Genomic DNA, 27,378 nt, shown 5'->3' with positions numbered 1-27,378 from the left:
ATTCTATACGTTTACTTTTTGAGCGCTATTCATATGTAAAGAGAATATCCGATACAACTTTTAATTTACTCCCTCCTAGTTTCCATGTTCCTCCCTTTTCTTTTGGGCAGAAAAATTACAAAAGTGAATTTGGACCAAACAAACTATACTACCCTACATGCAGTGGATTTTGGAGTACACAAAAGCTTCCAAATAAGGAAATAAGGAGGAATACCAAACTAATCTCAAATAGGAAACAGGGAGGAACATGAAAACTAGGAGAGAGTATAACATAAAAGATAGTCATGTGAGATCTTGTTTAAATTGTCTTACCCAATATATTATGAATATTAATTTTTTTATAAATTTAGTATTATATTACTAAAGATATGAACAAAAGAAAATGAGCATTGATATACGTGTATAAAGCAAACGTATATAATTGATTGGAATGGAGGAAGTAACATTTATGCACTAAACAACAGATACGTTTAAAGACTGAAAATTCACTCGATCCCTTGTAATTTGACATTTTGCTCTTAATACCCATTCTTTTCAGTAAGTGGATTACACATCTGATGTAGTACATCAGATGATATAGTTTTTGAGGATTAACATAAAGTTTTTGAGTTTTAATTTTAAAATTTTGAGTTTTATCATAAAGTTTTTGAGTTCATTTACTTAAACATTAATCTCAAAAAGTTACATTATAACTCAAAAGAATTACATATCAGCTCAAAAAAATTTGATTTTTGAAGTCATAAAACTAAAATGTAATTTATAAACTCTATAGAACTCAAAAGAAATACACAAAAACTCAAAAATTCATTAAGTGTGAGGTAGTACATCCGATGTACAATCCTTTTTCTCCATTCTTTTAAGCGGTTAAAAAATTTGGTAAGTTAAGTTGGCCAAATTGACAAATTGGTTAGAAAACTAAGAGGTGATGGATAAATTAGTAAAAAAAAAATTCTTCTTTGAACAAATTGGTAAAAAAAAACGAGATGTTAGACAAATACACCAAAAAATTGACCATTTAAGTGATTAAGTGAATCTCCTTATTAATTATTAAAAGTAACTAATTAAGCTAATCTCATCCCAAATCAATTTTGAAAAATGAAATAAGAATAGATTTATTTAGTTGCAATTAATTTTGCCACAAACATTTATTATTATTATTTTTTTTTTTTTGCAATATTTTAGCTTACTGTAAGTTAGAATTAGGAGGACTAGAGCTGGCAAACAATGACACGACACGAAAACACGACACTAACCCGACACGAAATTAATGGGTTTGGGTTGAGGCTTAATGACCCATTTATGTAGGTGGGTTGACACGAACACGACACGATATTTAATTGGGTTGGTCTCTCTAAACACGAACCCGACAAGAATGACCTGTTTACCATATTAATCCTGATTTTTCTTGATCCTCCATCACATAAATATACTTAAACTTTCTAAATATGGACATGACACGAAAATACGACACGAACCCGACACGAAATTAACGGGTTAGGGTTGAGGCTTGATGACCCATTTATGTAAGTGGGTCAACACGAACACGACACGATATTTAATTGGGTCGGGTTTGGGTTGGAGAGTTTGTGACCCATTTACATGTGACACGGACACGAACCCGACACGACCCGATCTGTTTACCAGGTCTAAGGAGGACTAGACATATTAAACGGTTTGCGTGTCGGATTTTAGTTAAATCAGTATAAATTAGTCAAAATATGGTCGTAAATATCCGTCAAACCAAAATAAACATCGAGTATATTTTACGGAATGGGATCAAGTCATGATTGATATGGGTCAAAATGTATTTTAAATAACATGTTTCCTTTAAATTTACAGTCCGTTTTTCTTAAGATCATTGCTTTTGGTCTGAAATAAGACGGGTAACATATCATCATTTTACAATAAAATGTTGTTATTTTCTGATAACATGTTACCATTATTGTTCACATCATTTTCAGGGTAAAAAATGATACCTCTAGTCATAACATTTTGTGAATTAATTGGTTACATTTTCTTAAAAAATGGCAACATTTTATCCGTCTGACAAATAAGACAAAAAGCGTCCGCCTGGAACAAGAATTTGTGTTAAATTTATATGTTTTACGGTGCAAGGGCCGGACAAGTGTTTGACCCACTAATTATTGAGTGAATACTTGTTTCGGTGTATTTGTCCACCTATTCAACATTGACACAAAATTTAAGAGTTTGATTAAAATAAGCATAAAGTATTGTTGTGGGGTGAGGTGATTGGAGATGGAGAAGGTATTATGGGGTATTGTTGTGGGTTGAGGTGATTAAAATAAGCATAAATTATGGGTATTGTTGTGAGGTTAATTGATTAAAATAAGTATATAACTTTATCAAAAAAAAAGGAAATAGGCAAAATATTGGCGAATAAACGAAAAAAAATAGAGAAGGTTATTTAGAATAGGAGAGAATATATAGAACTACAACCAGAAGCAAATATCAAGTTCTGGCGATTCCTTTCCTTAATAATTATTTGTTCTTACTGTCAAAAAAAAGATTATTTGTTCGATGCAGGGCCTTACACGAGAACGACGACAAATCAGAGCAACGCATATCAAGGGCAAAGTTCTTCCTGATTGTACTTGTATGCAGTTTTGGCTGGTACGCTGTTCCAGGATACCTGTTCACAACCCTTACTAGCATATCATGGGTCTGCTGGGTATTTCCGAAATCAGTCACAGCGCAGCAATTGGGCTCTGGCATGAGAGGCCTGGGGCTAGGAGCCATTACATTGGACTGGTCGGTAGTATCTTCCTTTTTATCCAGCCCTCTCATAACCCCATTTTCTACCATTGCAAATATTTGCATAGGCTATGTTTCGGTCTCGTACATATTTATCCCCATAGCTTACTGGGGACTAGACTTGTACAGCGCTCGAACATTTCCCATTTACTCCTCACACTTATTCACAGCCCATGGTCAAAGGTACAACATTACGAGTATTGTTAACAACAACTTTGAGTTAAATATAACCGAGTATCAGAATCAAGGGCGAATTCACATGAGCATGTTTTTTGCTATGACTTATGGATTTGGATTTGCTACCATCGCATCCACTCTCACTCATGTGGGCTTATTTAACGGAAGGTAATACTCTCCGAGTTAGTACTTCAGTTTCCTTCATTCCGTACTGTACTACCAGATTTAGTAAGGGCATCCACAATAGATGAACCTCTTTAGAGGTTTGTCACTTGACACATCATCAAATTAACAAACCTCTTCAATAACAAACCTATACATAACAATAGACAAACCTTCTCAAGGTTTATGTTATAGGACCCACTTCAAATTATCCATTTTTTTTTCTCTCATATGTTGGTTATATTTTAGGGACCACCACTTGCCATGTCATCCACAAACCTGTATACAAATATGTAACCATTCTCGTCTATGAACCTCAAACCTCATTCCCAACAATAGAGAGGTTTGTCAACAAACCTCTAAAAAGTACACAAACCTTTGTTGACAAACCTCTATTGTTGATGCCCTAATAAGTATCTACTACCGTACTGTACTACGGGTGAGTGGCTTAGATGTCGGACATGACTAGTTTAAGAAAAGTCTTCGTGTTTTGGCTTAATGTAAAGTGTCAGCGTGTTGTATAATGTTGGGTGTTCGACGCCATTGCAAAAGGTAATAAGGGAAGGGTCAAGACTCGAGATCAGAAACAACAACCTACATATGGATTTTCCAATTAAATGGCTATATTAATATCTTTGGACGGTCCTAAATCATCTTTGCACCCTATGTTGTAACATAACAGTCCCTTCATTCCTCTTTTATTATCCTAATTTGACTAAAAGTTACACGGGTTATTCTCTCGTGTACCCCTGAACTTTTTCGTTTTCCGTGTACCCCTCGTTTTTCGCAGAAAAAACTTTGACCGACAATAATTCTCTGTTATGAGTTCAGAAAACGGTTATTTTTTTTTTCAAACCAATTATCTCGTCATCTTCAATTTGAAAAAAAATTTCACCGCTTTTTGAACTCGTAGCCGGTAGTTATGGTTGGTCAAACATTTTTTAACGAACAAACTTTGACCGACCATAATTCCATCTACGAGTTGAGACGTCTGGTGATTTTTTTTTCAGACAGAAGACCTCTTAAAGACGGTCAATTTGGAAAAAAAGTTTATCGTATTCTGAGCTTGTAGACAAAAATTATTGACAGTCAAAGTTTTTTTGCATGAAAAGAGGGGGTACATCATAGAAAATGGAAAAGTTGAGGGGTACATGATAGAATATCCCACGTTACATTTAAGAAAAATTCGTGAAATATCCTAAATGCCCCTTAATCATTAATTTTATATACAAGATATAACCATAAAGGAAAAGAAGTTATTTAAATAGGGGTATAATCATGTCCAATTTTGACGTGTAATATACATGATTGAATAAACAGAGAGATCTACGAAAGATTCTTTGGATCATACAAAGGAAAGGAGGATATCCATACCAAGCTCATGAGGAACTATGAAGACATACCATCATGGTGGTTCTACCTACTTGTTGCAGTAACTGTCTCAATTTCCTTTTTACTATCCATCTTCATGAAAGATCAAGTGCAAATTCCTTGGTGGGCGCTCTTCTGTGCTCGTGTCATTGCCTTCACTTTCACTCTTCCAATTAGTATTATAACCGCCACAACAAATCAGGTAATACTAGTATTGGTGCCCGGCTTCGCTCGGGCTACCTCTACTTATTATTAATTCTTTTTCATTAAATAAACTTATTTAAAGTTGCATGACCCATAAATTTATCATTCATATATTTTTCTATGACATATCCTAAAATTAGGATGAAATAAATTTTGATACAAATTCACTACTCTCGCTATTAATATTTTACTCTTATTAATCAAACAATAGTAATAACATTTCACTACTTGCCCGTAATCATTGTTACTTTCCTACTCCAAATAGTAATTATTATTCTTCATCACCACTTCGCGCATTAATATTGATAATTTCACTACTCCCGCCGTAATTATTGTTACTTTCACTATTGTCGCATTAATATTTATTATTTCACTACTCCCGTTGTTGTTTCTACCACTTTCACTAATCTCGCTGATAATATTGTTACTTTACTATTCAAATGACTGATTACTATCATATAATTATATCCAATGTTACTACAATTCTTTTCTTTACCTACGAAATTACTTTTACTACTTAGGCATGCAATTTTAAGAGGATTGTATATTTATATAAATATATTACATATATGTATTAAATCAAATCGAAAGAATTATACATATAGTATAATTTATTTTAAGGAAATTGACCATCTTAATTAATTATTTTATTTTGAGAAAATTGACCATGTTTAAGAAAATTATCACGCTTCTATATAATTTAATTTTAACCCAAACTATATAATATTTGCGTTGAGATACCTCAATTGGGTCCATCACACGGTGCTAGTGATTTAAAACTATATAGTATAATTAATTTGTATAACTTTCTTTAATTATATTGAAGTCCCTTGGTTTCTGTATTTAATATATAACTAGTATTGGTGCCCGGCTTCGCCCGGGCTACCTCTACTTACCATTAATATTGTTTTTACATTAAATAAAATTACTTAAAGTTGCATAACCCATAAATTTATCATTAATATATTTTTTATAACATATCCTAAAATTACGATGAAATAAATTTTGAGACAAATTCACTACTCTCGCTATTAATATTTTATTCTTATTAATGAAACAATAGTAATAATATTTCACTACTTGCCCGTAATCAATATTACTTTCACTACTCGCGCCGTAATTATTGATACTGTCACTACTGCCACATTAATATTGATAATTTCGCTACTCCCGCCGTAATTATTGTTACATTCACTATTGCCGCATTAATATTGATTATTTCACTACTCCCGTTGTTGTTTCTACCACTCTCACTAATCTCGTTGATAATATTGTTACTTTTACTATTCAAATGAGTGATTACTATCATATAACTATATCCAATGCTACTACAATTCTTTTCTTTACTGACGAAATTACTTTTACTACTTAGACATGCAATTTTAAGAGGATTATATATTTATATAAATATATTACATATATGTATTAAATCAAATCGAAAGAATTATACAATATTATATATTATGGAATCTAACTTGAATTATTTATAACCTACTTATTATATTTTTGTATGTTAAATATATAACATCTTTATACATCTAACAAACTATAAAGTTTAATAAAATTGCATAGATTTTAAATTTAATATATAATTTTATGATGATAATAATTAATATCATAAGTGTGCATATTTATACTATTTAATTATTTTATTTTAAGGAAATTGATCATCTTCTAATCTTCTATTAATATTTAGGAAAATTACCAGGTATCTTCTTTCTTTTAGTCTCCTTGAAATTGACCATTTTAATTAATTATTTTATTTTAAGGAAATTGACCATCTTAATTAATTATTTTATTTTAAGAAAATTGACCATGTTTAGGAAAATTACCAAGCTTCTATGTAATTTAATTTTAACCCAAACTATATAATATTTGTATTGAGATCCCTTAATCGGGTCCATCGCACGATGCTAGTGATTTAAAACTATATAGTATAATTAATTTGTATAACTTTCTTTAATTACATTGAAGTCCCTTGGTTTCTGGATTTAATATATAGTACTAGTATTGGTGCCCGACTTCGCCCGGGCTACCTCTACTTACCATTAAATTTTTTTTTTTCATTAAATAAAATTATTTAAAGTTGCATAACTCATAAATTTATCATTAATATATTTTTCTATGACATATTCTAAAATTACGATGAAATAAATTTTGAGACGAATTCACTACTCCCGCTATTAATATTTTACTCTTATTAATGAAACAATAGTAATAACATTTCACTACTTGCCTGTAATAATTGTTACTTTCACTACTCCCGCCGTAATTATTGTTACTGTCACTACTACCGCATTAATATTGATAATTTCACTACTCCCGCCGTAATTATTGTTACTTTCTCTATTGCCGCATTAATATTGATTATTTCACTACTTCCGTTGTTCTTTCTACCACTTTCACTAATCTCGCTAATAATATTGTTACTTTACTATTCAAGTGAGTGATTACTATCATATAACTATATCCAATGTTACTACAATTCTTTTTTTTTTCTAATGAAATTACTTTTAATACTTAGGCATGCAATTTTAAGAGGATTATATATTTATATTACATATATGCATTAAATCAAATCGAAATAATTATGCAATATTATATATTATGGAATCTAACTTGAATTATTTATAACTTACTTATATTTTATTCTTATATGTTAAATAATTAACATTTCTATACATCTAATAAACTATAAACTATTTTTGTATGATGATAATAATTAATACCATAAGTGTGCATGTTTATACTTAATTATTTTATTTTAAGGAAATTGATCATCTTCTAGTCTTCTATAAATATTTAGGAAAATTACCAAGCATCTTCTTTCTTTTAGTCTCCTTGAAATTGTCCATCTTAACTAATTAATTATTTTATTTTAAGGAAATTGACCATCTTAATTAATTATTTTATTTTAAAAAAATTGACCATATTTTAGTTTCTTACAAATGTTTAGGAAAATTACCAAGTTTCTATATAATTTAATTGTAACGCAAACTATATAATATTTGCATTGAGATCCCTTGATCAGATCCATCACACGGTGCTAGTGATTTAAAACTATATAGCATAATTAATTTGTATAACTTTCTTTAATTACATTAAAGAAATTTGGTTTCCTAGGTTTGGTGCCCGGCTACGCCCGGGCTACCTTTACTTACCATTTAAATTTTATTTTCTATGAAATATGTTTCGCCAAATTTGGTTAACACATATGTTTACAATTTATATCTTGAAATTATGATGAAATCTAAAATTAATCAACAAATTATGTGACACGTTCACCACTCCCGCTGTCAATATTATTACTTTCACTACATCCCATGTTAATACTATTATGTTCACTACTTCTTCGGTTAATGTTGTTTGTTTAACTACTCCTGCTATTTTTACGGTTAACCCGTTAATTTTGTCAAACTCATATATTTAAATAAATTAATATTTTCTTAAAATCGAATTGATAGTTAATTTTTCATACTCTCTCTGTTGTTCCTATTGTTACTTTTATTACATGTTTTGTGACTACTATAGTACTATTACTTTCACCTCTCCCGCCGCCATAATTTTTTCTTTCACTACTCCCGCATTTTTTATTGTTAATTTCACTACTCTCATTGTTGTTAGTATGACATTCACTACTCCGGTTGCTATTATTGTTGCTTTTAGTACTCACGTGGGTGGTTACTATTATATCATAGTAGTTGATTATCTAGTTGTATTAGAGTTATATATTTAAATAAATCTTAGATTAGAATATTATTTAAGAGCAATCATTATTATTGGAAAATTATATTTTTTGGAAATCTAGATTAATTTATTTACCTTTTAATAGTTTCCAAAATATAAAGTACTTATATTATATTATATTCGTGTATGTTAAATAATTAACATCCTTATAAAAATTAATACCATAAGTGGGGCATGTTATTTTAAGGAAAATCACCATATTATAGTGTTCTCTAAATTTATACTTCAACCAAAACTATATAATATTTATATTGAAGTCCCTTGGTCGGGTCCATCACACAGTGCTATGATTAAAAACTATATAGTATAATTAATTTGTATAGATTTATTTAATTACATTGAAGTCCCTTGATTTCTGGAATTAATATATAGTATTGATTGATATTGATAGCCATTAACATTGAGAGTACTCTTCAGGCTTTACAATACAAAAATATTCGTTCACATTCACCCAAAAGCATCTTACATAAAATTGCTGAATAATGGGATAGCGCCATTGGGTGATACTGAATCTGAGCATCACCCGGGATATAATGTTAAATTCGAGTATTTTTACTTTCATCCCCTAAATTTCAAAATTCAAATAAATTAATGATAAAAGGTAGTTTGAGATAATTAATCAACTCCAATTCCCACAACTAAAAGATTTTAAAGTTGTGACCTTATAGCTCTGTTAAAAGTCAACTACTTACCGTCACTCACACATGGATTGCTAAATTTTCATGCTCATTGTCAAGATTAATGGCTTACCGATCTTTAAGGGTGTGTTTGGATCGAGAGATTTGGAGGGAAAAGAAAGGGAGGGAGAATAGAGGATTTAAAATCCCTTGTTTAGATAGCAAATAAGGGTGGAGGGAAATGAAGGGGGAAAGATTTGGAGGGATTCATTTTCCCTCATTCAAAACAAATCAAAATCTCTTCACAATAGGCAAGATTTGGAGAGAAATTGTATCCAAACACCCACACCCCATTTCCCCTTCCCTCCCCTTCCCTCCATTTCTCTTCCCTCCTTCCCCCTCCCCTCCTTTCCCTCCACTTTTGTTATCCAAACACACCCTAAATCTTTAGTAGGCTTATGGAAAATACCGGGTAAAATATGGCTGCCCGTTTTCTCATTATGCAAGCTACCATATTCTTTTGATGGCAAAAGTCTTATGTACGTAGTATAGTGTTTGTGTATGTGAAGCCAACAAAAATTCTACCGTCCTCCCAGAGGACGGTACTCCTCACACACAAACACAATCCACCCAAGTGGAATATTATAATGGCTTGTGTGTGAGGAGTACGGGTAGAATTACTCGTGAAGCCAATATAACAATAGTACTTCGCATAGTATGAAAAAAAAACTCTTGTTCTTTACATTTGGTATCAGAGCTAGTAAGGCGAGATGCTATTTATCTTGTCCAAGTATTGATCCGGGATCAATATTATTTTAGAGTGCACCGTCTGGGACCGTGAAGTAAATTGGTGAGAGATCAAGCTTACTTGATCGAGTCGGGTGTCGTCAAGTCACCATGGAAGATATCACTTTTTCAGCTAGTGGTATTGAGAAGTTAAACAACGGAAACAGTCGGTCTCATTATAGACGGGCTATTTCCGTCTATACGAAAAGATGGGCCAAATGTTACCACCTTAACGCCAAATGTCACTATCTTAACGCCAAATGTAAACAGTACCATTTACTAAGCTACAACAGGTAGTTTATAAGGTGGTGACATTTGGCGTTAAAGTGGTGACATTTGGCCCGTCTTTTCGTATAGACGGAAATGCCCGTCTATAATGATAATTTGTGCAACGGAAATAGTATGTGGGGCACACATATGCAACTATATATGTTAGGACAAGATCTTTGGGGCATGGTTGGCGGAGGTGAAACCGCCAAACCTGCTAGAGGATAAGAGCTGAAGAAATAGAATGTCCGGAAAGGCTATGTACCTGTTAACAACAACTGTGGAGGACGATATATTGTACCGCATCAAGGATGCAGAAACACCAAAGGAGGCATGAGACACGTTCAAAGATTTTTTGTCAAAAAAGAATGATTCTTAACTCCAGTTGCTCAAGAATGAGCTAATGTCGATTCGACAAAATACCATGTCCGAAACCAATGTTTTACCAAAGTCAATCCTTTGTGTGAGCAAATCACGATATTAGGATTTTGAAAATTCAATCATGGATACCAGGATGCAAAGAATTATTATCTTCTGTTTAAGGTGGGGATTCATTACTCTTATCGCGGCAATTCGAGGTTGGGCTACACAACCAACTCTTATTGTGTTTGAAAATATATTAGCCAACCAAGAAGCTCTAGATAAGCAAATGTCTGGAGAATCCATCAAGGATAAAGAAAAGACCTTATTTGGTAATAAAAAGTCATACCAAGGAGGTGACACAAGAAATTCTGGATCGGGTTGTCAAAGTAGTTCAAATAAATAGCCAGAAGGATTCAAAAAAGGCCAAGGAAGAGGAGGCTTCCAACTAGGAGGAACTTTTCAAGATCGATAACTGGACCAACAAAGAGGTCAAGTGCAACAAGATGTTGTTTGCTACATGCAACTATGGGAAAAGGGACATTATGGTCGAGATTGTGGTCAAAGTCAGCAGAAGGAAATACAACAACATTAAAAGAGCATGAGAATAATGAAGTTGAATGGCATGTTCAAGCTTCATATGAACTTGAACAAGAAGGTTCAAGCATGAAGTAGACGGTGCACGAATTAATGACAGTAGTCGCAAAAAGTGATAAGATAATCAATTATCAAGATACTTGGATAATTGATTCATGTTGCTCAAATCACATGACGGGAGACAAGGAGAAGTTTCTAAACATGTCCGAGTACAATCATGAACGTACAGTATATTGGGTCACATCACAAATCCATTGGCAAATCATTTCCCCATTTTCAGAGCAAAATACGAAACTAAATAGCCAAAAAAGAAAGGCTCAATCAAGGAAAAAATAAAAAATAAACAAAGCAAGGCTTACGTCAATATACAAGGCCGAGTTGCTATGGCAGCAAATAACTCAGATTTGTCAATTAATCACGTAAATAAAGATATAGTTACACAAAGATATAATAACAAGCAAGTTTATCTTGATAATGTCAATCATTTATCAGGTATCACAAAGAATTTAATACCGGTGTCACAACTAGAAGCTTCGGGAAACCATGATTTTTTGGGCCTAATGATGTTAAAGTGTATCCAAGTTTGGAGGGATATTCATCTCCTATCATAAAAGGAAACGTTTATAACCAGTCTACATGTCCGCTTATACGACATATGTAGGAAAGCTAGAAAAAATGAGACGGTTGATTTGTGGCATGCACACCTGGGGAATGTAGGCTACACTAAGCTTAAAGTTATCATGAGTAAATCAATGCTCAATGGTCTTCCTCAACTTGATGTGAAGGTTAATGTAGTTTATGCTGGATGTTAATTTAGCAAAGCATACCAGCTGCCATATGAGGAGTCAAAGTTCAAGGCGGGGGCACCTTCGAAGTTAATTCACAATAACCTACTTGGTTTGATAAAAATATCACCAGTTAGTGGTTATCGTTACATGATCACTTTCATTGATGATTTTTCAAGATATGTATAAGTTGATCTTTTAAAGGAAAAATCAGAAGTTTTTGACAAGTTTAAAAGTTTCAAAGATAAACTAGAAAACGAAGTTTGTAGCAAGATTTAGTGTCTACTAAAGACAATGGGGGGAGAGTTCACATTGATTGAATTCACACGATATCTACAAGAGTACAAGATTAAACGTCAGTTGTCGTGTCTAAACACTCCACAACTGAATGGAGTGGCGGAAAGGAAAAATCGTCATCTGGTCGAGACGTGCAGAAGTATGGTACATGCTAAGAGTACGAGGTGCCTCATGTTGGTTCAGATTTGGTTAGAGGTAAATTGGCAGGGGAATTTCCTGTGCTGGGTTCTGAAGTGGAGAAACGGGTCACTCTTGAAGAAGTAGGTCGTCATGGTTGTTATGGCTGGTTTGATTTACTATCTCTGGGACAGTAGAAATAAGTGTAGACTGGAAGAAAGTGTACAACATCCTCGGTGCATACTTAGGAAGGTTCATGCTTCTATCAATTAAAGGTTAGCAACTCTGGGCAATAGTAATACCACTCGATTAGATACGAATTGGCTTAGCAAAATGAAGTTGTTGTAGGGGGTACTGATGTTATATGTTCTAAGGGTGGAATTATGTAATATGTATAGTGTAATGGTGTTTATTCCATATTAATGAGAATTTTCACATTTCACCAAAAGTAAAGAATGCGTGAAGACAACACATGTGACAACTAGGGCACCACAAGTGGGACTTGAATATCTCACTCCATTGTAGAAGTTTTGGAAACTAAAACCTGCAATCAGTAATTTCCGAGTTTTCGGATGTGTATGTTATGTCTTCGTTCCAGATTATCTTTATACCAAGTTTGACAAGAAGACAATCCCATGCTTCTTTTCTATGTCTAATGATCCAAGGAAAGTTTGGAAATGTTACGATCTAACTACTTACAAGTATCATGTGTCAAGAAATGTGGTGTTTGATGAAAAATCATCTTGGTGGTCACCACAAGTTTTGTTACTGCCAGATTTAAAGGAGATAGAGGGAAAGCTCAAGGATAAGATGGATGGATGAGGAAAATGATCCAATAAGCCCGAGTGATGGTGAATCAGAGAGTGAAGAATTTAAACATTCACCAACAAAAGAGAAAAGTCCTTCGAGAATAGGAATACACCACAGAACTTCCGAAGAAGCAAGATCGGGCCAGGTTGAAGATGTCATTATCAAGGATAAGGATACTCAATAACAATTGATGAGAACTAGTTGGCCACATAAGCCAAACTGTAAGTATGCAAATGTAACAATGGTGGAAGACATCGTGAAAGGGCCAAGTAGTTACGATGAGGCCGCTCATAGCAAAGATTGGTAACGTAAAAAGCTATATATGAAAGAGAAAATCCAAACACTTAATTAATATGAAATTTGGGAATTAGTGCCAAAGCCAAATGATGTTAAACCCATTTCATGTAAGTGGGTATACAAAGTGAAGACCAAGCTAGATGGTTCTAATTAAAGGTACAAGGCATGACTCGTATTTGCAGGATTCGCTCAACAATATGGGCTAAATTATGAAACATTTAGGCCGATTGCGAAGATTGCCACTGTACGTATTTTACTAGCACTTACGGCTAGTAACTTTGGAAAATGTGGCATATGGGCGTGTAGAATGGATTTCTTCATGAAGAGCTAGATAGAGATATATACTTGGATTAGCCAAAAGGGTTTGAGAGTTCTAATCAAGAAAAGTAGATATGGACTGAAGCAGACTGCATAAGCATGGTATAGTAAGATAGCTGAATTCTTATTGCAAAGTGGTTATTCAATTGCTCCTGCACATTCAAGCTTGTTTGTCAAAGCTCCATATGCAAAGTTAACAGTGTTCTTTGCTTATGTGGATAACCTTATTATCACTGAAGACGATAAAATAGAGATTCATCAAATAAGATCGAATCTCTTAATAAGGTTTCACATGAAAGAGCTTGAAGAGCAAAAATATTTTCTTTGTCTAAAGGTAGAAAGAATCAAATGTGGAATATTTCTTTCTCCGCAGAAATACGCCCAGGATATTTTGGAGTCAAGAATGCTTGATTGCAAACAAGTGTAAATTGCAACCGAGATCAATGCTAAACTACGTTCTACAGACGGAAAAGATTTGGAGGATGTGACAATATATAGACAACTCGTATGAAGTCTTATATATCTCACATTGACCCGACTTGATTTCGCTTAAGCTGTAAATGTGCTTAGTCGGTTCATGCAAAATCCAAAGAAGTCTCATTTGGAAGCAATAGGACGTATATTGAGGTATATTAAAGGAACTGTTGACTACAGAATACTTTACCCAAGTGATGAATTGTATGTATTTTACGGTTATTGTGATGTCGAATATGTTAGCGATCATGACACACGCTGATTTACTACGGGTTATATGTTCACTCTTACTTCAGATGCTGGTTTGTGGTGTAGTAAGAGGCAACTTACTGTATTATTGTCGAGTAGAAAGGCAAGTTATAGAGAAGCATAAATGGTAGCAAAAGAGTGTGTGGCTAACACAATTCTTGAATTATCTATATCAACGTGTTGGTTCTGGAGTGAGGGTTTATTGTGACAACATGTCAGTAATCCATTTGGTAGAAAATCCAGTTTCTTATGCTAGGACAAAGTATGTTTAAGTACGTTATCATTTTGTATGATAGAAGGTTCTAAAGGTGAAATTAATATTGACTATGCCAATGTTGATGATCAAGTGGTAGACATCTTTACCAAAGGAGAAAGGTGGATCAAAGTTCGAGAAATTTCGAACTCAACTTGGTATGATTTCGAGACTAGCTCTAAGTGAAAGTATTCGTTAAGGGGAGTGTTAAAAGTCAACAACTATTCACCGCCATTCACACATGGATTCCCAAATTTTCATGCTCATTGTCAAGATTAAGGGCTTACCTATATTTCATAGGCTTATTGAAAATTTGGGGCAAAACATGGCTGTCCATTTTCTCATTATGCAGCCTACCTTGGCTTTAGATGGTAAAAGGCTTATGTAATATATAATAAGAATAATTATAATAGTTGGGCCCAACCATTACCTTATGGTTTTGGTTGAGATGGTTCATCTATATGGTATCAGAGCCTCTCGGTTCTTGAGACCTAAACAAAATTCCGCTGCCATGCTAGTGGGCAGTTAATTAGTTTACAATGCCCACCGGCGGAATTCGTCTTTGATTATCTACCAAAATTTCCTCCTCTTTTCGTTATCTTTATTACAAAAAAAAAAAAAAATCAATACTAACTTCACGTTCTCCTGTTGGAGAAGTATCCATGGTTCATCACTAACATCATATCGTATGCGTATGAACAATCGAGTACGACAACTACTCTTCTTTTTGCATCCTCTTTACACACGGTCACCTATGTGACCACCGACCACTCCTTACTTTGTTGCTCTTGTGGTTACACTCTTAAAATTTTTCGTTCATGCGATCCCTTCTTAAAATTTGTACCCTAGTGGCCACCCCCTCAAAACTTGTGCCCTAGTGACCACCCCTCCTAAACTGTGTGCCCTTGTGGCCACCCCTCCTAAACTTGGTTACTACCATGACCACTCCTCCTAAACTTTGGCACCCTTGTGGCCTACCCCTCTTAAACTTGGTCATTTCCATGAACACCCCTCCAAAAACTTGTCACTCTTGCGGGCCACCCCTCCTAAACTTTGGCGCTCTTGTAGCCACCCCTCTTACACTTTGTGCCCTTGTGGAAACCCCTCCAAAACTTTGGCTCCCTTTGTTGGTCACACCTCTTAAACTTGGTCATTAACATGGCCACTCCTTTAATCTTAGCTGCCTTACTTAGCCACCCTTATCAGAATTGTTGATGTTCTCCGAAGATAGTGTCGCTGGCTTATCTCCTCGTCTTCATATGCTGCTTTTCAAGATTGGACTTCTGCTGCGCTCCTCCATCTTGCGGGGGAATATTAGAGATTACCATATCTTATTATATTATTGTTATGCTATTAGGAAAATGATATTATTGATATTAGAAAATTAGATCTTTAATAATATTGTATCTTGCAGGTTAGGTAATCGTCTTATACTATATATACGGGTCTCATTTATTCTTATTATTCATCACAACTTCCATACTTCAATAATACAATCAACAATTGCTCTTCTCTTATATTCTCTATATGGTATCAGAGCCAGTGTGACCATAGATCACGGCTTCGAATCCTACCAAACTCAATAACTCCTCAATAACTCACGAAGTGGAATTTAAGCATACGGTACGGGGGAGCATGTGCACTAACCACTCTTCAAGGCCAATGAGCATTTGAGTGAAGGAAAGTAATATGAATAATTATAATAGTCGGGGTTCAACCATTACCTTAAGGTTTTGGTTGAGATGGTTTATCTATCAGTATAGTGTTTGTGTATGTGATGCCACTATTGCAAAAGTATTATGAGGCTGGAACTTGATTTGTGATACCATGTGTTTGGTTCTTTACTAAAATCAATTTCATTTTCATATTTTGTGTTTGGATTGAAAAATGTTGGAATTAAGAATCAAATTAAATGTTCAGATCATTTTATTAGAACAGTATAAATACAAGTAGCATTTAAAACTTATAAGAAAAACATAAATTTTACAAACGTATAGGAAAAAATAAATATTTAAATTAACGTTTCTTATCTTTATCTAAGTGGTATTCTACGTAGAGATATAAGTAAAAAACGTAACAATAAATACATACTAATTACCGCATTGAAAGCAATCAATAAAGTACAAGAAGGTCCCATTTATCTCCTCCTCTTTCTTATTACGGAAAGCATATGTTTATCCTTATCTTTACATAATCGTATTTGATAAATAATTATGGACAATGCTAGGGCGACATCGAGTGTTACCGAATTTCATTAACATCCTAATTTAAAAAAAAAAAAAAAATTTTGCTCGTAAGAGGTAAAATTGTAATTCTCTATTTTTCATCTTCTGTGCCAAATATGACCGTGAGTGTATCGTTTTCTCACCGATACACACTTCACCCAAATTTGAACTTTCATATACCGGCAAACCCAATTTTTTTTTTTGGCCAGGAAGTACTTAAATTAAAGGGAAAGAAAGAAGTTCAGATACATCAAGGGGGCGGGTCGGGGGAAAGTGGCGTACTAGCCCAAACAAAGTCTAAATTACAAAAGTCCATTACAAATAAAGGGGCATGCGCCCAAATAAAGCTTCCATTACACGAGCTAGTGTCTTTAATGGCGAATTTAGCAATGGCGTCCACAACTTTATTCGCCGATCTCTTCTCAAAAATTATCTTCAAAATCGGTGAGGCCTCCAATTATTCCCTACACTCGAGAATGATGTTAGCATAAGGACCACAAGGTAGATCACTCTTAAGAATGGCATTAACGACATTAATATAATCAGAAGCAATGATAACATTAGGGCCGAGGGCGGTAGCAAAAACTAATCCTTCACGGATGGCAAGAACCTCACAAATAAAGGGATTAGGGGCAGCTAAGCGGACCGACCAACCTTTAACCCAAGACCCAAAACTGTCTCTAGCAACACACCCCACACTAGCAAAGGAGAAGGAGGAAGAGAAGGCCGCATCAACGTTGACCTTAAGCCAATTACGCGGGGAAAATGCCCAGCTACCGGGGTAGCAAGAGGTAGAGGGGAAGGAGTCAACACGGGAGGGGGGCATGGGACATGGCTGCTTGTAGACACCCAGGCAGCAGCAAGGGCAGAGTAGGAGTCGCACAGACGGGAATGGGGCAGGGTGGGGTGAGTGGAAAAAAGGTTCTCACATCGCCCAGTCCAAAGGCGCCAAATAATGAAGGTGAAGAGAGTGACCCATGAGGGGTTATATGAAGTACAGTAGTCGTGAATCCAAGGTTGGAGATCAAGAGAGAAGAAGGAGTGCTGGACGTTAAAATTTGTCCAAATGTCGCTCGCGTGGCTACAATCACGCAGAATATGGAGGGTGGACTCAGGGAGGGAGGGGTTGGCGCATCGAGTGCAACTGGGAGACGGGAGAATGGATCTTCTAAAAAGAGTGTGATTGTGAGGGAGTTTATCCCACCAGGCGAGCCAAATAAAAACCTTTATCTTAAGTTAGGTGGGTAAGACCCAGAGCCAAAACATGTCAACAGAGAAGGAAGGAGGGGAATGGGAGTCCTCAGAAAGGAAGGTATAGGTGGAACCTAAGGAAAATCTATTTTTTGGCGCCAAAGAGGAGGAGAGGAGGTTAGGTCGGGGCGCTCTTGGTAAGGGAATGGCTAGGATTGAATTAACAACATGGGAAGGGAGAGCGAAGTCAAGGGAGACAAGGGACCACATCCCATCGTGGATAATATAGCTCACCTTAGCGTGCTCAGAGGTAGGGGTAAGGGGGCCAGAGATGATGTGTCTCAAGGGTCCAAGATCAGACCACGGGTCGTTCCAAAGGGAGATAGAAGAGCCATCATCTATAGACCAGGTAAGGTGCTTATTTAAGATAGGCCAGCCGGTTCCCACATTCTTCCAAATATGAGGGCCAGAATTGAAAGAGCGTGGGGTGGGGGTCAGGTACTTACTCTGAATGGCACGGGAAGCAAGAGAAGACTTATTAAGAAGGATCTTCCCGCTCAACTTTGTGGAGAGAGTCATTAAGGGGGCGGACAGCTCTGATTCCTAGACCACCAGAGGCCATAGGTTTGGTAACCAGGTCCCAGGTAGTAAGGTGAAGCTTGTTGGAGAAAGATCCGGACCAGAGAAAGGACCTAGTGATTTTATCAATCTCAGAGAGAATGGAAGAAGGGAGCCTGAGGCATTGCATAATATGAGATGGGATAGCATTTAAGGTAGATTTAATCAGACAAATCCTACCAGCCCTAGAAAGGAATCTAGTCTTCCAATTTGCAAGCTTTGCATTGAGAGAGTCAAGGATAAATTTAAGATCAGCTCGCTTGGGCTTCCCCCCACCCAAGTGGGAACCCAAGATAAGTGTCAAGGTTCTTAGCACGCTTAATTCCAAGGGAGGCTTCAAACATGTTAATGTCCTCAAGGGGGGTGAGTTTAGAGAAAATGATCTTGCTCTTCAGCCTATTGATTTTTTGGCCCGAGAGGAAGAGTAGAAAGAAAGGAGGGTGTCTTGGAGAGCACAAAGGTTCTCTTCCGAAGTGCGTCCAAAAAGGAGAATGTCATCGGCAAAGAGCAGGTGGGAGAAAGAGACCCCACCTTTCCCAAGAGGGAACGAGGTCCAATCGTTGTCAAGACACGAGAGATGAATGAGGTTAGAAAGGGCTTCCATGCAAATGATAAAGATATACGGGGAAAGAGGATCCCCTTGTCTAATTCCCCTAGACGGGAGAAAGGTGGTCGATGGGATGCCATTAAGGATGACATGAGAACTAGAAGAAGTGATGCAACTGATGAGGGTGATCGTGTCATGGTCAATGCGGGCAGAGCAGAGACAGGAGTGAATGAAGTCCAATTCAAGGCGGTCGAAGGCTTTCTCTAAGTCCAGCTTAAGAGCGAACCACCCAACCGAACTTTTGGAAGTATGCATTGAATGGAGGATCTTAGAAGCGACAATGAAGTTAGTGTCAGTGCCCCTTCCAGGGATAGAACTGCCTTGATTTGGGGAGATAATGTTGTGCATAAGAGACTTAAGGCGATTGACAATCATTTTTGTGACAATTTTATAAGTAGTATAAAATTCATGGTAAAAGTTTATAATTTGCATTCTCTCGAAACTTTTGTGAATGATTGATTACATAGCACATTGATTTGCTAGACATGACAAACACTTTCTTCTCTTTTCTCTATAAACTACCCAACAGAGTAACATACCAACGGTCCAACATATGCCAGAGATAGACTCCATAACAAGTTCAACAACTATTTTGCCAAAGTAATTCAGTAAAGAAGCAAAATTAATGTGTTTTTAATTTAATTTGAGTAATATTAAGTTCCCATAATACCCTTTTAAGTTTATTTATTTGATATTTGAATGTTTGAGGATGAGGCTAAAAATGACAACGAATTTACAATTATGCCATCGATGTTACTCAAACTCGGTACCGCCCGGTATCGCCATTCTCATTTTCGAATAATTATTAGTGTTAAAAACATGATGTAATCACCCTTATTATAAACAAATTTTAAGTTGGAAGCTGAGTACGAAAATAATAGAAAATAGGGTCTTTTACTAAAATGGCCATTTTTCTTAAAGTATTTACCAAACTAACCATTCTCAAATTTTAATTCCCATTCTAATCATTTTTGAAACTTTAGAAACATAATCTATTTTGACAATGGTTAGTTTGAGAAATAAATTTGGCAAGATGACTAATTTGGTAAAATATTTAGATAATATTAAAACTAATTAATTTTCCATGATGACAATTAGTATGCATGTATTTTTCATCAACCCATGGATATTGAAAGATATGTTTTTTTTTTATATATATTACTTATTAGTATTCTAAATTTTATAATTTTTCATTGAGCATATTTGTCTTTCAATAATTATATAAAAAAATAACATTTAATTGTAACTTTTCGTAATTTTATAATTTTTCATTGAACATATTTGTCATTTTATGAGGAAATAAAAAAAATGGGATGATTTATAAAGGGAAGTAAAATGGTCGTAATTTTTTGTTTCAATTATTATTTTATTATTTGATTTGAGGTTCTTAATATTTAATTGTAACTTTAGGAATTTGCTCATAATTTAAATGTTAATTTTCGTTTTCGTAAGAATCTGAAAATGTTTAGGACTGATTTATTAAATAGAGGAAGAAGTCAATTCACGTGACATAATTTTTTTTGATATGATCACACATTACTTTTATTTAAGTGTTGTAACATAAGTGTAACATTTATAAAAATAAGATTAGTACAAATAAAGATTGGAAAGTAAGAGTATAAGTCTGTCAATATCCATGTGATGTTGGAAAATATATACAAAGTAAATACTAATTGTTATTATGCGAAATTTTTTTTTGAAATTGTATAAAGCTCTTAGTGAATTAACTATTTTATCCAAATTATTTCTCAAACTAGCTATTATCAAAATTAATTACATGGTTAAAACCTTAATAATGGTTAAAATGGGAATTAAAATTGGAAAATGGTTAGTTTGGAAAATAGTTTGTTGAAAATGGTCATTTTAGTAAAAGACTCTAGAAAATATTTAACCAAACCTTTTATTATATGTATATTAATTAGGATACGTCGTCACCGGGTGGCGCTCAATCTCGGCGCCACCCTCTCTCATGCACCCCTTATTATGGGGTCCTCACTTAATATTAATGGATACACCCATTATTATGAGGGTCCCTATTTATTGCATATAAAAGGGTGGCGCCTTATGATACTCGTGAGCATACCACTAACTATGATCATTCTAATTATCATATGTGTGGATTAACTGTGAGTGGCTTAAACACAGACAGTCAAGCACAATCAGGTGGAAAGCCACTTGAACATGCACAAGCTCCTCCATGCCATATGGTCTCGCTTTAATACCATGTTAAGAAGACCATTTTAACCACAACTTTAAGGCGACGTAGTTAAAGTCCATCAATATTTTAATATCGTAATAATTCTTTTACTCACAAAGTACACGTTCTAGAATTAGGCTACATTTAACATAAACGTACATATACATGGATCGTTAAAGAAAAAATTTGACCTTTTTTAATATTGAGAAAATGTAAGCAAAAACATCCCAAATATTGATTTAACAAGTAAAATATATCTATACCTGTACTAAAAATCATGCTCCGTATCAATCAAATATTACACAAAAGCATTATAGATTACATGGTTAAATACCTTGATTGAAGGCAGAAGATGAATTTTTAACTTGGGCACAGGAAAGTCAATGTAAATAACTTGACATTCACTTTATTTTGATGCTTTATAACCCTTTGAATGTAGACTTCGGGGTATGAATGCAAGCCTGAGAAAAGTGAATGTCAAAAAAAAAAAAATATACCCTTCTATGAATGCAACCCTTAGGAAAGTGAAGGTCAAACAACCTTGACAAACGAATATGAATGATGTTTTATAACTCTTCGAATGCAGACTCCAGGGTTGAACATTGTAACAGAGTACCTCATGGGCATTCTACTACCAGGGCGACCGATAGCCAATGTTTGCTTTAAAGTATATGCTTATATGGGCATGGCGCAATCTGTTTCTGTCCTCAATGATTTTAAACTAGGGCACTATATGAAAATCCCACCAAGATCAATGTTTTTGGTACAGGTATGGTTCTGATCACTCTTCTCATAAAAAGAATGTCGACTGATTAATGCTGGCTTTAAATAACAATGTAGCCATAGAGGTCACATTTTCTGAAATTTGATTCCATGTCCTAATTTTAATGTCCCTTTCCCTCTAATAGTGTATCCCAAAATTACTCTCTCTTTACAAAATAGAAAGGGGATAGTAAAAATAGGATGCATGAAGTATTAGATGCAATGTAATTATGTTTTTTTTTTTTTGGGTGTAAACAATTTTTACTCGAGATTGGAGTGAGATAGAACCATAAGAGCATGAAGTAAAGCTCTCCTCGCTCAGTTTTAACAACAATGCATTGTCAAGGCGTCAATCCTTTAAAAGAGTGGAAGCTCATATAGTATCTCGGTTGTCCACTAATTTCTTGTAAAAATTTGTTTGATCTCAATAATAAGAAAAAGGAAATAAGAAAAACAAAAATGACAACATAAAAAATGGCAAAACACAAATAAACATAACAATAATGATGATAACATATTTAATCATGACAAAATTATAGTAAATTGCGGTGAAGGTAAATATATCATGGCAGTATACATAATATAAATATATTGTGGCTTATATTGTGGAAATACACATATAGACAATGGGTTTTTTTTCTTACGGGCCCAAGGGGTGCGACCGCACTAGCTGCTCAATGTGCTAATAGTCACACTAGGGTAACTTAAAATAAGTTTAAGTTTAAACCTCTATGAACTATATGTCTTAGGTTTGTACGAAAAAAAAAAAAACTGTGTCTTAGGAGTACATGAATAGCATTATCTTATAATGATATTACATTTAATATTATAGGGAATATAATTTTTTAATAATATTATCTTATTTCTGTCTACTCTAGCATCTTTGTTATGGTATATCCAAAATGCCGTAGCCAACACATTAAGATTATAAAAATAGCCAACACATTGTTCGATCTCCATTTTACATTTACATGTGCGTTACCTATAAATAAACCACTTCTGACTCTTGCTATCTTTTCCATGATTTTTAGTTACTAGGAACCATTCTAGCTGGTACCATCAACATTGTAGTGGCATGGTGGCTGCTTGAATCAATTCACAATATATGTGATGATAGCCTGCTTCCACCTAACAGTCCATGGACCTGCCCTGGTGATCGTGTGTTCTTTAATGCCTCGGTGATATGGGGCCTAGTTGGTTCCAAAAGGATTTTTGGAAATCTAGGAACTTACAAAGTCATGAACTGGTTTTTCCTGGGAGGTGCAATAGGACCCTTATTAGTTTGGTTCGCTCACAAGACATTTCCTAAAAAATCATGGATTCCATTAATAAACCTTCCTATACTTCTCGGTGCCACAGCTAGTATGCCACCAGCGACTGCTGTAAACTACAATGCGTGGATAATAGTTGGAACAATTTTCAACTTGTTTGTCTTCCGTTACCGAAAGCAATGGTGGCAAAGGTATAATTACATTCTTTCTGCAGCTTTAGATGCCGGGATTGCTTTCATGGCAGTAATGTTATACTTCTCACTGGGTGTGGAGAATCAAAGCTTGAACTGGTGGGGTAATAATGGTGAGCATTGCGATCTCGCAAAATGTCCAACAGCCAAAGGCATAATGGTTGATGGGTGCCCTGCCAACTAGTTTAATGTACAGTGTATATGCTTTAATTGTTATATTATAATAATTTAAGATTCCAATACATCAAGGCGAGGTACAAGATTGTAGCATTTCTTATTTGTGTAACTACGATGGATAATAATAATGTACGCGGACATATAAACAAAGAACACAAATATTTTTGTTAAGCGAAAAATTCAAATAGGAAAAAATTGCGGTACTAAGACCATCTCCCAAGCAAGGTCACGAGGAAGGTCGTGACCTTGATGGGTCGCTTTAATCAACAATTAAGCACGAGATTAGCATGACCTCTTTGGCAATTAACGTGACCTTTTGGTGAAAGAGGTCAATTTGTGACCTCTTTAGTTGCTCTTGACCCTATTGGGTCAATTGGTGACCCAATAGGTGTCACATTATCAATGGTTGTAAACAAAACAAAAAGGGTTGGAAGGTGGAAAATGATTGGGTTGATGACCTAGGTCGTGACCTTCTGCTTGGGAGGGTGAAAATGGGTCAAGGTTAATAAGGTGAGATTAAGAGTAAATTCGGATCGCGACCTAATTAGCGCGACCACTGTTTGAGAATGGTCTAAGAGTCCAATTCTTCACTATATAATGGTGGGCTTACAAAGTCTCACTCAAAAAATTTAGTTTAAAATATTTCTCCCACAAAAAATCTTTATGTAGAACTTACAATAGTAATATTAGGAATATTATCATTAGAGAATAATAGGGAATATATTATCGGTAGATAATATATCATAGTTAGGTAGTATTATCTTTAGGAAAATCTTTGGATTGTTCCATAAGACATCTATCTATATAAAAGTATAATAGAGGAACCACTTGACACGTGTCCTACTCACATCAACTATTTTCCCGCCCAACTTCACACAATTGACCAAAATAGGAAAGAAAATTACAAAGTTTCCATTGAAGATATAATTGATATTTTATTGCCGAAAATATATTGAATGATCTTCGTAGTGATTCCCATTCTGTATCATCCCCTTCACTATATTTTTTCATTCATCTTTTTTCAAATTCTTTATCTTTACCGAGTAGTTCTAAATCTCTACTAATTTAATTTATGAAAAAATCATATCAAACCGGTATTCTTCATTATATTCAACAATTAGTTTTTGCCGATGATTCCTTATTTTCTTAATATCGATTATATGCACGCAGTTGTTCTAGCCAACAATCGCAAATTTTGATGGTAAGTTTTCTTTAAAGTATTTTTTATGCATCTTTTCTTCTATCATTATTTTTATTATTATGATTAATACTTCTTTTGTCGCTCTATGCTTCTGCTTCTACATTAATTGAACTGCTTCTATATTTTTAGAATTTCATGATGTATTTAAGAAAGGTTACGAACGAAATTGAAAAGATAGAAATTGAAGTGTGATTTTTGTTTAAATTGAGGTAGTTGATAAATTTTTTGAAGGTAATAGATGTTTGGCGACAAAGGTTTTTTTATTTATTAGAGTATTAGTTAGTCTAAAGATGCAATACGGTGCATATTATGTGCTGATAAATGCTACTCTTTATTGATTTTCAGTTTCCACATTTTGATACCATATTCTATTAATTCTCAATTATTTTATTAGCAGATGATTTTTTTTTTCTTTTTAAATTGTGTTCTACCTACTGAACTTTGATTGTGTGTCATAGTCTTCATGTTCTAATCGATTTTACAACATTTTAATTTACAAATAGGAATACTCCAAGCGTTTTTCGTTATTTGTTTAACATTTTTTAGTGTTGAGCTTTGAATTTACCGGAATAACAAAGAGTTGATTTATTGACCTTACAATGGACTATTTAGCAGGAGATATCGTTCAACGGTAGTCCAACGATAAGAAGCATATATGGGTAGAAAGCAAAGTAATATATTGAAGTTTTAGCGCCCTGAATATTGCCTTGAATTTGTGAAGTTACTTACCAACTACTTAAATAAGTTGAATTTCGTTATATTGTCTTGATTAGTGTTTCATATTGGCAAAGATAAGTCACTTAGTGATGTTATTCTTTTCGTTCACAATATTTTACTCAGGCATAGATTTTGGACGTGGCTAGCTTTGGTCTATATGTACATCTTATACATCTTATGTCGATGTAAAGTGTAATAAGGCACTTGAGGAGGTGCAGTGGGGTGCCATTTTCGTGTACTAATACAAGTTGTGGCGTTAATTCACGCTTGGTCACTCAAACTTGGACATAAACGTCAGATCAACAACAAAAAAAGAGAATGACGACAGAGCTTTCATGTTTATATAAATTGCTCGAAAGCTCACCATAGTGACACTTTTGACAAGTTCACATGTTCAAAAGGCTATGGAATAGCTATTTAGCAAAACTCGGCAATTTTACATACTCAAAAGTTGTATCTCAGATATTTTATTCAATTGTTATTTGATTAGCGTTCTTGGAATGTCTAATGCAGTTTATATAACCTTTGGTTGTAAAATATATGGAAGTCTATTCCTTTGAAAGAAGATATGTATTCTTATAACATAGATATTACCAGTATGATCACCTTATATCCTTCCTAAAAGAATTACTTTATTTTCCGAGTAGAGTTGTTTATGAGGTAATTATATTCTCTGAAAGTTGGTTTTACACTATAACAAAATTGCTACTGAAGTTTCAAAACAAGTTACCTATTTTATGACTTCTTAGTAATATGGTTACGAGATTCTGTTCATTGGCGTTCAAATAATAAAGAACGAGAACCAAGCATGCGCAAGAAAATATGGTATTTTTATTTTAGAGGGCTGTTACCTTTTATGGTTAAGTACTAATTCCACATGATATCATATTTCTATGATTTGTTTAGAGTTGTGAGACAATCCATTTTTATAAGAAAATTATTCATTTATTGTTAATAAATGAGTTTGATTTATACGTAATGGAACCGTCTCAGAGTATAAGACCGTCTCACCTAATAACTACTGTTTCAGGAGTATGCCATTTCTAGCTTTGTGGGTTTCGTACAACATTTTCAAGTTAATCACATGTTCTAAGTTTCAACAACTTAAAGAGAAACTTCTTACATTCACAAAAATATTGGGCGAATAGTTGAAATGAAAAAAAGGTCACAAATTACAACTATCCGATCAAAATAACATATAACAAAATACTACTATCAAATTAGAAGAAATATTTGTTACTCACACGATTTTAAAGATCTTTGTTACAATAATTTGGTTCATAGTCCTGACCACGATCTATTCGATCTGGTCTAGAATCGTACTAAAGACGAACTTAATGTAAATAGCTCATACAGTTAATATGGTGTCTTATGGATTCTAACTTCAAAGATATAGACACCGGTGCAAATATGATATACACCTAGGATTTAAGATTCTCTTCAGGATTAACGTTTAAGATGTAAATTCACCAAAAAAAATAGTAGTATGATTATTTAAACAATTATACGGATATACGGTAGATTATTATATTGATTAGAGAAAATTTATTTATGCTCAAAA

The 27,378-nt window shown here is 34.3% G+C and overlaps 1 protein-coding gene across 1 annotated transcript; it reads left to right on the top strand.

Moving 5' to 3' along the window:
- The first annotated feature begins 4,437 nt into the window (after positions 1 to 4,437).
- On the top strand, positions 4,438 to 24,011 carry LOC141602623 (oligopeptide transporter 4-like). Its single transcript, XM_074422807.1, has 3 exons — positions 4,438 to 4,684; positions 22,085 to 22,267; positions 23,292 to 24,011. The coding sequence occupies exons 1-3, from the start codon at positions 4,493 to 4,495 to the stop codon at positions 23,904 to 23,906; spliced, it is 990 nt and encodes a 329-aa protein (XP_074278908.1). The 5' UTR covers positions 4,438 to 4,492; the 3' UTR covers positions 23,907 to 24,011.
- Positions 24,012 to 27,378: the final 3,367 nt, after the last annotated feature.

This window comes from Silene latifolia, chromosome 9, assembly GCF_048544455.1.
Source record: "Silene latifolia isolate original U9 population chromosome 9, ASM4854445v1, whole genome shotgun sequence".
NCBI classification, from domain to species: domain Eukaryota; kingdom Viridiplantae; phylum Streptophyta; class Magnoliopsida; order Caryophyllales; family Caryophyllaceae; genus Silene; species Silene latifolia.
The sequence above is the reverse complement of the archived record's forward strand: the minus strand, read 5'-3'. Positions and strand labels throughout refer to the sequence as shown.